Source organism: Candoia aspera, chromosome 2, assembly GCF_035149785.1.
Source record: "Candoia aspera isolate rCanAsp1 chromosome 2, rCanAsp1.hap2, whole genome shotgun sequence".
Taxonomy (NCBI): domain Eukaryota; kingdom Metazoa; phylum Chordata; class Lepidosauria; order Squamata; family Boidae; genus Candoia; species Candoia aspera.
The window spans coordinates 71,740,766-71,756,870 of record NC_086154.1 but is presented as its reverse complement, the minus strand read 5'-3'; the positions used below and the strand labels follow the sequence as shown (position 1 = coordinate 71,756,870).

Here is a 16,105-nt window from a genome sequence, read left to right as displayed (position 1 = left end):
CGAAGTATATGTGCAATTGATTCATATAGATGGTTCCTATAAACACAAGATTCCTATACACATAATGGTAGGTGTAAGACTGTAAAATGTAAATGATCACATATGGTGCTTGTAGTGGGAAGAAAGGCCATCTTTGTTCCTTTCAGTACATTTAAACACATTTTTAAATTTCTCCTTCTGAGTTATCATATATGTGAAAAGGACACCTCGATGTTACATGATGAGTAATGTAAGTAGATAATATAAAATTTCCTTCAAACTGATCTCTGATAATATCTTGGACACATCCACATTTTCTTGACAACAATTCAGAAATGATTTGCCAAAGTTGTCTTCTGGGGAATTTTTTCCCCAGTCTAACCTATATCCCCATGACTGCCTGGTAATCTTCCATTTAAGTACTTACTGGTCCAACTCTCCTTAGCTTTTTGAGATCAGCCACGGTTGGCTAGGTGTTGCTATCTGCCGTGGGCCACACCACTATTTTTCTACACTACTGGGTAATGTTGCTTTTTACTACTACAGCTTAAGCAGTTGCATATTTTAATAGATTTGTGATATTCAGACATTCAGTTGTAACAACTTGTCCTGGCATGATGATCCAGAGCTAGGAATTACTCTACTACTTGGATTTTTTAAACATTATACAATTATTAAAGCTATTAGAACAAAACTAGATTTTCTTTACAGTTCTATTTATTGAAAATGAGTATCACTAGAGCATATTTTTTAAAAAATCCACATTTGCACAGATAGCAATAGGCTATTACCAGATAAGAATAAGCCATCATGAAGATGTCTCCTTTTAATGCATTTTATTGCACAAACAGGCATAGTACAAATCACATTCTTAACAACTATTGGGCTCTTCTGTCATTCTTCTTTCTGCGTATTTTGCTAAAGTGACTTGATGGTGGTTAGTGAAGAAAGCTCTCTACCTTATAAAAGCAGCTGTTACCATGTCCAGTTGGAGCCCTGGGAGACATCCTGGGGAAAAGGCAAGCCAGTGTATTGTGAGCTATGTACACTGCGGAGTCCTGGTATAATATTAGAGAGCACTACACCTGGTTGTACTATTTGCCAAGTCTCATCTAAGGGGACAAGAACAAGGGAAATATTACTCCTGTTTTCTCTAGCTAAAAATGCAAACATCCAAAGAGCTTTCCTGGCTCAGTTTGGGCTCTCTGTAGTTGGGTTTGTGCAGTCCCCTGCACCAAAATGTGCTTTGCTTACTTGCAAACCATGATGAAGCAGATTATGATTTAGCATTTAGCATGTGAAGTGAATACAGATTGTTTAATAGATTTCATTAGCAATCAAGTTCCATTCTCAAGATTCAGCTACTCTGGGTGGAAAAAAGATTTTTATGGAGCTACCTGTGGCTGGCCTGATAATCAGCAAAGTCAGGTTTACTCACTGTGCAAATCTATAGTGTTTGCAGTGCACAGAATGTAGGAACCCAGCTAGTCTGCACAGTTCGCAAAGTCCAGGCATCTTAAAGCTGCCAAGTTTGAGAAACACTGCCTTAAGAGTCTTAAGCGCCTTATAAAAAAACCAACAGGGTCAAGGCCATCTGAATCTTGGAAAGAAGCTGTTCCATAGGTCAGGTGCTATGACAGAAGACACCCCTGGGTCCCACTAGATGGCACTCTTTCACAGAAAGGACCTGGAGCATGCCAATTCTGATGCAACAAGCAGAGCCAATGGGAGGTGGGCAGTCCCACAAACAACCTGGCCCTGTGCCATAACAGGCTTTAGTAACAATAACCAGCACCTTGAATTGAACCCAGAAGCCTGCCAGAAGCCAATCCAGGTCACAAAGGAGTGGTGTAATATAACTACCCATTTTGAACCAGCTGCAGCTTTGAAGTGACCCATGTAGGGCGTGCTGTAGTGATCAAAGCAAGAGGTGATCAAGGCCTGACTCAGCAAACCATGGCTGAATGTGAGCCAGGTGCAGTATTTGGCACCTGATGAAAATAATAATAATGTATTAAATTTATATGCCGCCAAACTCCCAGTGAAAAATCCCACAAGAGCTACTTCCTATCCTTCGCCTCCAGGGCAACAATTACAGTTGTAATTCATAAAAAAAAAAACCTTGAGCTGCTATTCTTTTGTGACAGCTCAAATCAATGGCTACCAAGGGCTCCTTTCTCTGCCCAAATGATTCTATCGTACTCTTCATAAATCACTTTCTCCGCTTCGAAATAGCTCAGAGCATTTCCAACCACCACAAAAATATTCCCCCCCCTTATGCACAAGAAAACACACTTGACAAGAGAGCAGCCTCCACAAAAGAGAGATCGAGATGAATACCAAAGATGATTTAAAAGCTAAGGTAAGAGTAACAAGGGACGCTGTGGTGCTGCAGGTTAAACCGCTGAGCTGCTGAGCTTGCCGATGGGAAGGTCGGAGGTTCGACTCCGCGTGATGGGGTGAGCTCCCGTTGCTAGTCCCAGCTCCTGCCAACCTAGCAGTTCGAAAACATGCAAATGTGAGTAGATTAATAGGTACTGCTTCGGTGGGTAGGTAACGGCGCTCCGTGTAATCATGCCGGCCACATGACCACGGAAGTGTCTACGGACAAACTCCGGCTCTTTGGCTTTGAAACGGAGATGAGCACCGCCCCCTAGAGTCGGACACGACTGGACTTAATGTCAAGGGAAACCTTTACCTTTACCCTAAGATAAGAGTAATAGCAATAGGCACATCTGAGAGCCATTCGAACAAAAATCCTGACGCTTTGCTACAAAACGGGCTTACTGCAGATGCAAAAACCCGATGGGCTCGCGCTCCCTTTCAGAAGTCGGGCCTTGCTCTGCCAAGCCAAGGCGGCCGAGCTGAACCGCACCCGACGGGCCACGCCTTCGGCTCCGCGTCTCCCACAGAAAGCGCCGCAGCAACGCAAGAAGAAGGGGGAGCGCTCGGAAGCTTTGCGCAAGAGCAGCAGCAGCAGCTTCTCCGCTGCAACAGACGAGCGTCCTCTAAGCGGCGCAGTCCAGCTACCGTCGGTGGCGTGAAGATTCAAAACACACAACAAAACCGCGTTAGTTGTTTGGCCGGAAATTGAGCTGCCGAGCCGAAGAACTCCGCGCTCCCAAAAGCGTCACGCGATCTCCACGTCGACCGCAGAGCCGGCGTCGTCACGTGAGCGGAGAAAGCGGGTTCAATCCGATGACCTGTCACAGGAAGGAGCTAAAATGGAAAGCCGGTGAAAAGGAAAAAGAAAGGAGGTTAATGGTGGAGGTGGGTCTGGCTCTGGCTCGAAAGGGGGCTGGCAGGTGATAGGGTGCGTGCGGGGACAGGTTAGGAGGATCGTGGGAATGAGGACTAGAGGCTTGGCCGCGTGGATGCGGAAACAAGCGCGACTGCTTTTCTGTGCTGCTGATTCAGGGTACGATTTTGCTGGTACGACCAGGCATTCAGTGGCCCCGATGCTGCCCGTACTTTCTCCCAGCTGTGCAGCTGCCCAGAAGGCCAGCAGAGCCCTCCAGAGCAGGCGCAGGGATGTGGACTTGGTCGTCTGGCTGATGCAGCTGAGAAAGGATGTAAACATTTGCATTGGTGCAGGGCCCTGTAAGAAGCGTTAAGCTTTTTTATCTGGGAAAATGCCCTTTAACCCTGGAAACAGCAGGTGAAAACTTCAGTGTGAGGTGTTTTTCAGGGAATATGGTATTTGTTGAAAAGTGAAATCAAGAGACTGAAATGGGTTGTTCTGTTCACTGAATTTGAGTATTTGTTTACTGAGATGTTTTATATATATGACCAGTTGGAAACCGTATGGGCCTCCTTGTAGTACTTGTATTAGGGAAGGGGTAAAAATGTAGCATTTACATTATGATGTCTAAATAAATACCATGCTCTGAACAATGTTTAATGCATGTGGAATAATTGCCATTGGAATAGTTTTGAGTTAAGGTGCAGGGAAAAGAAAAAATGCAGTATGGGAACACCATACAAATACCTTTACTGGGTTAGGTTCGGTGTGGATAATGACTCTGTGTGAATGTGTAGGTAGATGGTTTGTGTGTAAAGTATGATTCCGCAGTGAAGTTCTTCCTTTAAGGAAGTGAAGCTCTGGAGGCAACTGTTACAAAACACTTCAAAGCTAGAACTAATAGTTACTTCTATAATCCCTAAATAGAGATTTTCAGGAATGCTACAGTAGCCGAAGTAGGATGCAGGAATGATGAAGAAGGCCCGTCATGCTAAGAATCCCAACCAGCTCTCTCCAACCCGGTGTTCTCCAGAGATGTGTGAACAGCAGAGAGGCAGTCCTCACTTAATGACTGGAACTTCCATCATTAAGTGACGTGGTCATAAAGCATGACATCACATGACTGTGCCGCTTAGCGAGGGCAGTTTTGGCACTTCCAGTTGCTGTCATTAAGGGAATCCTGCGCTGTTGTTAAGCACAACATCATGAGGTCACCATTTGCAACCTCCTTCCGGCTTACCCATTGACTTTGCTTGACAGAAGCCATCAGTGAAGCCACAAATGGCAATTGCATGACTGCGGGATGCTGCAACATTGTAATTCCGAGCCAGTTGCTGAGCGCCTGGGTCACAATCATGTGACTGTGGGGACACTGTGATGGCTGCAACTACGAGGACTAGTCATAAGTACCACTCGTTCAGAGCTGTTATATGTTCAAACAGTGATCGAGTGGTTTTTAAGCAAGGACCATCTGTAGTCTTAACACATCTGGAGAGCAGAGGGGTGGGTTGGAGCCTAAGTATAATATAATATCCTCTCTAATTATTCGTGAAAATACATCAGCTTATGATTCACCTCAACAAGCTGGTCTTTAACGACACCTTCACACAAGAGTGACCATTTTTAGGAGGCAATAACCTAATGAGATAAAGCTATAGCATCTGTCTTTTGTACTACTATTGCATTCAGTAGCTGATTGTTAATACGGAACCTATACGGATGAATATATTAAGGTGAGCTTTTAAGGAAGAGCAGGAAACTTTCTGGAATTCTAATAAATTAAGGACTATACTGAATTTTGAATACTCTGTCCATCCTGAAGATGGTGTTTGAACGAGAAGTACTCTCCGCTGTGTTTTAGACAGCAGTCAAAAAAGGACAGAACATATGTCATCCTTGATCTCTGAATGATCTGTTTGCTTTGCCAACATTTCTCCTATCTAAGGTTGTAAACGTTCTTCTGGTATTTTTCCAAGTTCTGCCTTCCCTAGCAGATTTTTTTTTTTGCTGATTAGGGTAGAATTGGCCTTTTGTGCTTCCTGCTATTTTGCAATCTCTAACCTAAAAAAAATATAAAATCTACTTGTGTTAGAAAGAGTGCTTTTACTGGCTGATGTTCGAAGTGGGGATCTAGTGCTTATTGACAAAAAATTATAGGGTGACATTAAGCCATGGGTGGGTAGGAAATAAAATAATCTTGTCTACATTACTCAGAGACCAATACAAAATTATCATGTTCTTTTGGTCCATTTCTTATGTTTCTGGAGGGCTAGGAGGAGTAGATGGTTCAACTGTTGCTGCATAATTATCTATACTCATATTGCTTTGTTGAAGAATTTTCTTTATCCCCAGCCTGGCAAAGCAAATGATTTTGCCATGTACTAAGAGTGGTAGATATTGCTTGCCTACTAAATATTAGAAATTGAAATTAGAAATATTAGAAATTGTTTTGGGGTCATCTCTGGTCATTCAAAGAAATAATTGACATTGAGAGGACCAGTTTTATGAAATACCTGAAAATAAAGGAAACCTCCCTATGATTTGGCAATATTGTGATTAATTCAGTGGCAAAGCTGGCACCTCACATGCCTGTATTTTAAAAACACATTTATGAGGTGAGTTTCAGATACTGTCGTAGAAAGTTACATAAGACAGTGCCTGTGGGTGTTGTATTTGAATTCCTATAACGTTGCTTGACCCTTACACAATGACAAGAATCTATCAGTAGGCCAAGTCCAATATTTTACAACCCAGAAAAGAAGATCAAAAGGCTTAATCAAAATTTTAGTACAAACAATTCTCTGTCATATAATCTAAAATGGTAAAGATCAACATTTTAGCCTAAAGTAATAATTGATTGTTACCATTTGATCTAAACTGCTTCAGGCTTATTAAGCACATGCTAGCTCATAGACCCAAATGCTTCCAAATGCATTAAATGCTACTTAAATTTCTTTGGCAACAATTTTACATCCTAATGTTTTTTACTTTCCTCTTCACTTGTAAGTGCAGCAGTATCTTCCCATTTTCTTGGTGCATCTATAATCATTGTAATTTTTGAAAGCAGTGATCCTGCTTACTATTGATGAGTTAGTTTACTGAGTAACCTGAGTAACAGGTTTTATGTTTGGCTCCTAGAGTAGAAATTACAAGAATAGATGGAACAGATTCTGAACCCTAAACAAGCAGGATTTAGATCTGGCCATTCCACTATAGATTGCACTTTCTTTCTGTATCACTTTATTGAGAAATATAGTGGCAAAACTAAATCTTCCTTGCATCAAATACTTCTTTTGAATATTCCTTTTTCAAAACTGTTTGAAGATTCCAAAATTGTAAGATATAGTAAGATATAACCTACAAGTCTCATCATTAATTCAAATCTTTGTATAGAAGGGAGTTGAATGGGGTTGCATTTTTGTTCCTTTGCTGTTCAAGCTGTACTTAAACATACTTGCAAGGAAATTTTGAGATTCAAACTTCCAACCTCCCAAAATAGCAAATGTGAATGTCCCATTCTTGTTGTTTATAATAATGCGACAATTATCTCAAAGACTCCAGTTAGCCCTAGATGAGCCCACAGTAACTCAGTGCAGTATTGTAGGGAAAACCAGCTGGTAATTAGTTTTCAGCAGACTAAAGTGATGGCTTTTGCAACAGTATCTAGGAAATTGAGATTGATCATAGAAGGGCGGGAGATCAAGCAAGTAAGGAGTTTTAGTATATTCTTGTGGTGTTTTAGAATTTTGGGGTCATGGAAAACATACATGGATTTTGTGATCTTACAGGGTCAAAGAAGCTCTTCAGTGATCCTAAAATTCTTCTGCCTGAAAGGTGGGCAATGCATTTGTGCAGCTCTGAAACAATTTTTGTAGACCCTTAGTTCAATCACTCTGTAGTTCATAGATGGATCTTTACCCAAACTACAAGTTATTGCAGATACCACAAAGTTCATAAGAACATGATTGATAGCAGTTATCTACTTGGGGGCAGAGGGAGAGATAAGAGGGCAAATGACTAAAGTAGCCCTGTGCTGAAATGATGTCCCTTCTGTACCTGTATCATGCATATGCATGTATGAAAGAACTGGAACATGTGTTATGATGGCACTACTGATGAAAGTGGTGGATCTTTTGGACACTTCTGGTGTTACACGCACCTAAATGTGAATCCAGTGCAGCTGAGAGATTAGAGTCTGGTCAGTTGAAGACTGAAGTAAGGGCATGGCTGTGAATAAACATCTTTGACTTAAATGCCATTATTTCTCCACAGGATTGATTCCTCTTACCCCATATGACTAATTTCAGTCTTCATGGTCTCAAATCGATTTGGGAAAACTCTCATTGTGAGGCCTTTTTGTAGAGTTTCTATGTCTTTTGAATTTATACTAGATAAGAAAACAACTAGAAAAAGCTTATAGGCATTGGGGATCAAAAAGAAACTAGTCTTATCTCAGAGAACATCAGAGAACAAACAGAACATGACTTTGCTGATCAGACAAACGTTATTCTTTAGAGCCAGATTTAACATCTTACCCTCAGTAGATTTATATGAAAAATACAGACCCTATAGCTTGCTGTATCTGCCCCTGTGGCTCCTGTGCTGTTGAATTCATCCATCCTTGCTACATAGTTCCTGTTATAATGACAGTTGAAGAAGGCTTTGTTATAACATGTCCCAGTTTGGTTTAACACATTCTGTTAACTTCCTTTTATCAGAAAAGAAACCTCTTGTGACACTGAATGTCGCAACATTTTGCATAGCAGCTATCAATATCTCCAGAAAAAGACCCCAGATTTTATTGAGTAATATACATATATGGGCCTCTTTAGGCAATTTTTATGTTGTATTTAGATATTGTTTTATCTTTGTGGGAGTGGGGATGAGGTGATTGGTTGTTACTGATCTTTGATCAAACTAAATAAATTTGCTTCAGCAAAGGATCGTTACCTTGTTGTGGTGCTGGAGCTTGAGCACCTCAATGATGCCATGAGCTAAACTGTGAAGGGCCACTCAAGACGGGAGGGTCATGACAGAGAGGTCAGACTAAATGTGATCCCTGGGGAAGGTAATGGCAACCCACCCCAGTATTCTTGCCATGAAAACTAAATGCATCAGTACAACCAGAGATATGTTGGTATACCATCGGAAGATGAGACCCCTAGGTCGGAAGATGGTCAAAATGCTACTGGGGAGGAACAGTGGATGAGTTCAACTAGCCCCAGACGTGATGACGCAGCTAGCTCAAAGCCGAAAGGACGGCTAGCGGCCGACGGTGCTGGTGGTGCACGGCGAATCTGATGTTCTAAGGATCAACACACCATTGGAACCTGGAATGTAAGATCTATGAGCCAGGGCAAATTGGATGTGGTTATTGCTGAGATGTCAAGATTAAAGATAGACATTTTGGGCATCAGTGAACTGAAATGGACTGGAATGGGCCACTTCACATCAAATGACCACCAGATCTACTACTGTGGACAAGAGGACCACAGAAGAAATGGAGTAGCCTTCCTAATTAATAGTCAAGTGGCTAAAGCAGTGCTCGGATACAATCCAAAAACGATAGAATGATCTCAATTCGAATTCGGGGCAAGCCATCTAACATCACAGTGATCCAAATATACGGCCCAACCACAGATGCTGAAGAAGCTGAAGTAGAGCAGTTCTATGAGGAACTGCAGCACCTACTGGACAACAGGCCTAAAAGAGATGTTATTTTCATCACAGGAGACTGGAATGCTAAGGTGGGCAGTCAAATGACACCTGGAATTACAGGTAAGCATGGCCTGGGAAAACAAAACAAAGCAGGACATAGGCTGATAGAATTTTGCCAAGACAACTCACTCTGCATAACAAACACCCTCTTCCAACAACCTAAGAGACGGCTTTATACATGGACTTCACCAGATGGACAACACCGAAATCAGATTGACTACATCCTTTGCAGCCAAAGGTGGTGGACATCTATACAGTCAGTAAAAACAAGACCTGGAGCTGACTGTAGTTCAGATCACGAACTTCTTCTTGCACAATTTAGGATCAGACTAAAGAGATTAGGGAAGACCCACAGATCAGCTAGATATGAGCTCACTAATATTCCTAAGGAATATGCAGTGGAGGTGAAGAATCGATTTAAGGGACTGGACTTAGTAGATAGGGTCCCAGAAGAACTCTGGACAGAAGTTCGCAAGATTGTTCAGTGGGCAGCAACAAAATACATCCCAAAGAAAGAGAAAACCAAGAAGGCAAAATGGCTGTCTGCTGAGACACTAGAAGTAGCCCAAGAAAGAAGGAAAGCAAAAGGCAACAGTGATAGGGGGAGATATGCCCAATTAAATGCAAAATTCCAGAAAAGATAAGGAATTATTTTTAAACAAGCAATGCCTGGAAGTGGAAGAAGACAATAGAATAGGAAGGACAAGAGACCTCTTCCAGAAAATTAGAAACCTCGGAGGTAAATTCCATGCCAAAATGGGTATGATCAAAAACAAAGATGGCAAGGACCTAACAGAAGAAGAAGAGATCAAGAAAAGGTGGCAAGAATATACAGAAGACCTGTATAGGAAGGATAACAATATCGGGGGTAGCTTTGACGGTGTGGTCAGTGAGCTAGAGCCAGACATCCTGAAGAGTGAGGTTGAATGGGCCTTAAGAAGCATTGCTAATAACAAGGCAGCAGGAGACGACGGCATCCCAGCTGAACCGTTCAAAATCTTTCAAGATGATGCTGTCAAGGTAATGCATGCTATATGCCAGCAAATTTGGAAAACACAAGAATGGCCATCAGACTGGAAAAAATCAACTTATATCCCCATACCAAAAAAGGGGAACACTAAAGAATGTTCTTTAGTGACCAAATTGCCGATATCCACTGGATAATGGAAAAAGCCAGGGAGTTTCAGAAAAACATCTATTTCTGTTTTATTTACTATTCTAAAGCCTTTGACTGTGTGGACCATAACAAATTGTGGCAAGTTCTTAGTGGTATGGGAATACCAAGTCATCTTGTCTGCCTCCTGAAGAATCTGTATAACGACCAAGTAGCAACAGTAAGAACAGACCATGGAACAACGGACTGGTTTAAGATTGGGAAAGGGTACGGCAGGGCTGTATACTCTCACCCTACCTATTCAACTTGTACGCAGAACACATCATGCGACATGCTGGGCTTGAGGAATCCAAGGCTGGAGTTAAAATCGCTGGAGGAAACATTAACAATCTCAGATAAGCTGATGATACCACTTTGATGGCTGAAAGCGAAGAGGAACTGAGGAGCCTTATGATGAAGGTGAAAGAAGAAAGTGCAAAAGCTGGCTTGCAGCTAAACCTCAAAAAAACCAAGATTATGGCAACCAGCTTGATTGATAACTGGCAAATAGAGGGAGAAAACGTAGAGGCAGTGAAAGACTGTGTATTTCTAGGTGCGAAGATTACTGCAGATGCTGACTGCAGTCAGGAAATCAGAAGATGCTTAATCCTTGGGAGAAGAGCAATGACAAATCTCGATAAAATAGCTAAGAGCAGAGACCTCACACTGACAACAAAGGTCCGCATAGTTAAAGCAATGGTGTTCCCCGTAGTAACATATGGCTGCGAGAGCTGGACCATAAGGAAGGCTGAGAGAAAGAAGATCGATGCTTTTGAACTGTGGTGTTGGAGGAAAATTCTGAGAGTGCCTTGGACTGCAAGAAGATCAAACCAGTCCATCCTCCAGGAAATCAAGCCAGACTGCTCACTTGAGGGAATGATATTAAAGGCAAAACTGAAATACTTTGGCCACATAATGTGAAGACAGGACACCCTGGAGCAGATGCTGATGCTAGGGAGAGTGGAAGGCAAAAGGAAGAGGGGCTGACCAAGGGCAAGGTGGATGGATGATATTCTAGAGGTGACGGACTTGTCCCTGGGGGAGCTGGGGGTGTTGACGACTGACAGGAAGCTCTGGCGTGGGCTGGTCCATGAAGTCACGAAGAGCCGGAAGCGACTAAACGAATAAACAACAACAAATAAATTTGACAGATATCCTCCTTTGTCTTTATTGTTGGGATTATGGACAGACATGAGCTGGCCATTTAACCTGTTTTCAAAGTCAAATTTTACAGTGTATCAAGCTTGGCACTCTAAAATGATTCTCCCTCAGCCATCTTTTAGTAGAGAGAGTGTAACTTTGTTTATCATCCTGAGATATTGTGATGGAATGTGAGGGCGACCTTGGAGGACAGAGGGAAGACATGCTGCCTAAAGAACAAGCAGATAAAAGGAAAGGGAGCCCATGAGATGGTAACGGTCTAAAGAAGAAACTTAGGAAAGACCCACTCTGACCGCTCAAGCGATAAATTGGCGGGGGGGGGGAGATTTGTACTCTGAGACTTGCAAGATTCTGTTAATGTAGCCTTACGATAAAGTAGAATTAATTCATTTAGTCATGTTTCCTATCTGGTTTTCCCAGAAGGGCTGACAGATATAATGAGATTAAATTGTAGAAAGTCTGTGTACCTACAGGAGCTCTCTGTTCTATATTTGGTGCCCTCTCTCCTGGGGTTCCGGAAAGCTTTGAAAACCTGGCTTTGGTTTTAGGCCTGGGGTTGATGTTTATTATTTGTTCAATGTTTTGTTTTGTTGTCTTTGCTGTCCATTAGATTATTTTAGTCTGGGCTGTCTGTGTGATTTAATGTTTTTAGCTGTTTTTATATTTTCCCCAGTTTTGTACGCCGCCAAGAGTCTACTGGAGTTGGGCAGCCAATAAATTTATTTATATATATATATATAAATTGTTGTGTGAAGTATTTACTATTTCTTTGTACTGAAAACTATGTTTGCTTAAATTATAGAAAATGTAGTCTTCCTTTTTTCCAAAGCTAGGCCAACTGATCAATTTTCCATATTTGTCTTAGAAGGGAAGATAGCTAATTCTTTATGACTAATTCTATCACCTCTTCCCCAAAGCAGAACAGTTGCAGGTTTGTATTAGCTCAAAAACTCATTTTTGTTAATCGTTGTTTCATCAGCCATGGGAGTCCCAGTAATTTAATGCTGAATTCTGAACTAAAGAATACTTATTTAACTGGAGACTGACATTATCCTTGGTTATCATATTAAAATATTATAGAGAAATAGAATCAATACATCCTTGGAATGTCCTCAGGGTCACAATTGTGTTTAATTTGATATAGTAATTAAATGTGAAAACATATATGTAAGTAAAGCCAAAAAAATTAAATCAATTTTATAAAGTTACAAATTATTATTTCTTTATAAAAACATTGTAGGCATATTTTAAGATAAAAGGAAGAATAAGTACCTAGACTTCAAAGGTCCTTAGAAGTCAAGTCTCAAAACATTCTCTCTTCCTAGCAAGGCCTCTGTTTTCCAAGAACAGTCAGAAAATCTTCCAAGTATGTCCAATTTCTTGTATTAAGATGCCTTGCAATCCAAAAATAGTATCCAGTCAGCAACTCAGAAGAAGCTGGCATTAAATATAGCTCTGAAGGGGTGTCAAGGGACCTCTTTTATATTCTCAGAGAATATAAAGAGAATATTCAGAGAATATAGCAAATTCAAATCTGGATTCAAGATGAAAATAGTTTCCCTTCCAATTTATTAGCAGTCTTTCCCTATGAACATAAATTAGCAGAGTTAACATAAAATTTTGGATAAATAATCGTTGGGTTCAAAGCTACCATAAATTCATGATTTTGAGGAACTGGTGTTCATGGAAGAAACAGCACACATTCACTAACTATTCCTAATTTTCTGAATTACTATTTTTGAAGAACAGGCCCATTAGCTGTGTCAGGATCTTTCAAGCTACAGTTGCTAAACAAGCCACAATGGCCTGGTTCATAGAGCACTCTAAGCTTAGTATTGTATGTGAATGAGAGCTAGCTTCCTGCTAAGGTTATTGTGAGTCCGATGTCATATATAAGTACATGATCTTTCATGTACCACCCAAATTGTCCTAAGAGTTTTACAGTTTACAGCTTCGTAAAGGCATAATCAGCAAACATGCTAAAATGTGACTTCTGAGAAAACAAGTCATAAAGTTAAAAAATTAAATCCAAGACAAAAATATTCCATTTCTATCACAGTCAACAACATTACCCAGTCAGTTTTTGCAGTTCGGGTATTTGTGCTTATTAGTTCTATTTCCTTGGATAGAAGAAAAGTTCTGAGTAAAATATCTTCTTATTTTTGTGCACATTTTCCTGAGAGAAAGCTATTTAGCAGAAAGGAAATGTGTTTTGGAGTAAATGACATTAAAAGCTGGATGAGCTGTTTAACACAGAAAGAAAGGAATGATGAATCAAGTAAAAGTCATTGCAGTATGATCTCACTCTGTCTTTGTACTTGAGTCAGTGTCCATGGAAGGAGATAAGTGAAGAGTTTTGCCATAATTTTCACTGAGGAATTTATGTTTTTTTAATTCCTAAAATCTGACACCTACTGCTTTCACCTAGTTCATTCTTCTTCAATGTGATGTCCTTCAAGTATGGTTAGACTGCAGCTTCTAAGAATTGGTTACCAGTCTGGCCATATTGTCTAGGAATTCTGGGGTTTACTGTCTGATCACATCTTGAGATACCATCTGCAGTAGATGATAGAAATATATCCTATAATTTTACTTGACCTGTTTTCTGAGTGCAGAATGTGCCTATTATTCAATGGCTGGGGAGAATGGATAGAAATGCTGCAGTTAGCAAAGTGCAGATATCTGTGCTGATATTGTTCAAGATAGTGGCAACAGGTGAACAAATTCAGAGTGGCTATTTCTTGCCTGCAGGGAGAAAGTGTGGGTGTTTTGGACTTTGACTTCAGTGATAATTGTGATAAAGTGCTGATCCCAAGGCATTTCCCTGATCTGGAGTTTTCCTTTGAATATTCTCCTGTTGCAACTCTGTGTAGGTCAGAAGGTGTGGCACTATACATATATATTTATCTCCGGCAGAATTTGTTCTGCTGATAGGAGCAGGACACTTGCGCTACAGCCATGGTCCATCTAGAGAAATTCTGTACAATTGATACCACAAAAACCCAGGGGGGAAATGTTGAGTTAGTAAATACTATGGTTTCTAATACTGCTTATCCTGCAGCCACAATGTCCACCAAGAGGTTGTATAATGAAGACTACAATGATTACAGTTCAACAGATGTGACTCCCAATGGCAGTTTCCCAGATGGCTTGAGCAACTTTTCCAGTCCATCTTCCTACCAACGATTTGGACAAGCAAATGGAACAACGTAAGTTGTTTTATTCTTCATTAGAATCAATCTGCATCTAAATCCATAGGCTAATTGATTTAACTTTAAGAGAAAAGAGTGCATGAGTCATGTCAGGGCCCATTCAGGTTGCAGATAAAAACTAAAGCAGTTCTGATTCATAGATTAACTTACTGAGTTTACTGGGGATGCAGTGTACAGACTTGTATTCTGATTCTTCATTATGAATTACTGAATGTTTCAGACTTTTAAAGTTGATTTTCTTCTGGCCTCTGACTCCTTCAGGAAACTATGACTTGCCACCTCTCCCATTTTAAAGATTTGTTCATTATCAGTATTTTCCCCAAGCTATTCTGAACATGGAAAACCTGCTCTTTGCCCAAGGCGGTACACAGAAATCCCCATAAAATAATGGCCCACGTTTCCAGCCTGTGTTTTTAGAAGTTCCTGATTTGGCATCTCTAATCTATATCAATTAATTAGAAGAAAAGCTAAGACTTTGCTGTGGGCTAATTTAAAATGACTTTGTTCCTCAGAGAAATTGTGACATTTTGAAACCTTTAAATAGATTTAATGTATACCTGTGACTTTACTAGTATGATATTATTTGAAAGCTTGTCTTGGCATCTTTTCAACAGAAAAGGTTTTATGTTATCCATTGAATTAATAGACCTGTTGAAACTAAAGAGCTACATCACCCACTATGTGGACATAGGGTCCAGACTGTGTTAACTGTGTTAACAGTTGGTACTGCAGCTGCTTACGTGTAAAATAAGTGTCTGGCTGCTGTCATATATCCTGTAATGAATATAATTTGCTTATGAAGGGCACCCCCTCCCCCCATCTCCAAAGACAGTGTAGTACCTTCAGCTGCCCTGGAATGCTACTGGAAGAACCTGATGACATTCTGTCATTAGTGCCACTGATCACTAGTAGTTTCCAGGTTAATTAAAGTTATTTACAGTGACTTTCAGGGCCTTGCAGAGCCTTGATCCGGGATACCTTAAGGTAGATAATGTGATATTCTTCAGATATTTTAGACTGCTGCTCCCTTACCCTCTTGCTATTGGTCAAGATAATGGAAGGTGCCATGTTGAATGTCCCTCTCTCCAAGGGTTCCATTTGCTGTCCTTTCTTACATGGTTACCCAGAGATGTGATGCACTCCCCTTCACTAGGGGAGATGTGATAAAGCAAAATCTAGGTAGCCACCTATCTTGGATGCTTTAATATGACTTTTTCTAGTGAGTAAGTATTTGGACTCAGTGCCCTATATGTTCCCTTCTGATTCTAAGATATGATATTAATGGGAATGATTCTGCTGTAACCGCTATAAACATCTACAATAAGTTTCTGTGATTAAAAACAACCTATCTTTTGAAGAGGTTTATTAGATGCAATGAGGTCATTCAGTGACTAGTGAAGAAGTTTCCTTTTCTAAAAGAAAGAAATTCAGTTTTGATGTTGAGGCCGACTGTCTCAAATCAGTGATTTGAAAATTAAATGTTTACATTCTTTTCTTTTGGTTGTGGCTCATGCTATGTCATCTTTTCTTTATTTTGTTTCTTTTGCCCTAATCCAGGGATGAAGACTCTCAGAACCACCAGATGTTGCTGAACGTCAACACCTGTGATCCTTTACTTTGGGTCACACCGCATGGGCTTCT

At 40.6% G+C, this 16,105-nt stretch overlaps 1 protein-coding gene across 2 annotated transcripts in view; it reads left to right on the top strand.

Annotated features, from left to right (window-relative positions):
- The first annotated feature begins 3,041 nt into the window (after positions 1 to 3,041).
- LOC134489483 (proton-coupled amino acid transporter 1-like) overlaps positions 3,042 to 16,105 on the top strand; it is a 33,082-nt gene continuing 20,018 nt past the window's right edge. Inside the window, exons 1-2 of one of the 2 annotated variants that reach the window (XM_063292188.1) lie at positions 3,042 to 3,249; positions 14,314 to 14,461. In XM_063292188.1, the coding sequence (XP_063148258.1) occupies positions 14,319 to 14,461 (143 nt within the window). In that variant the 5' untranslated portion in view covers positions 3,042 to 3,249; positions 14,314 to 14,318. Of the gene's footprint in view, positions 3,250 to 14,143; positions 14,462 to 16,105 lie in introns of those variants that run through there. The other variant, XM_063292187.1, reaches the window with a different exon arrangement.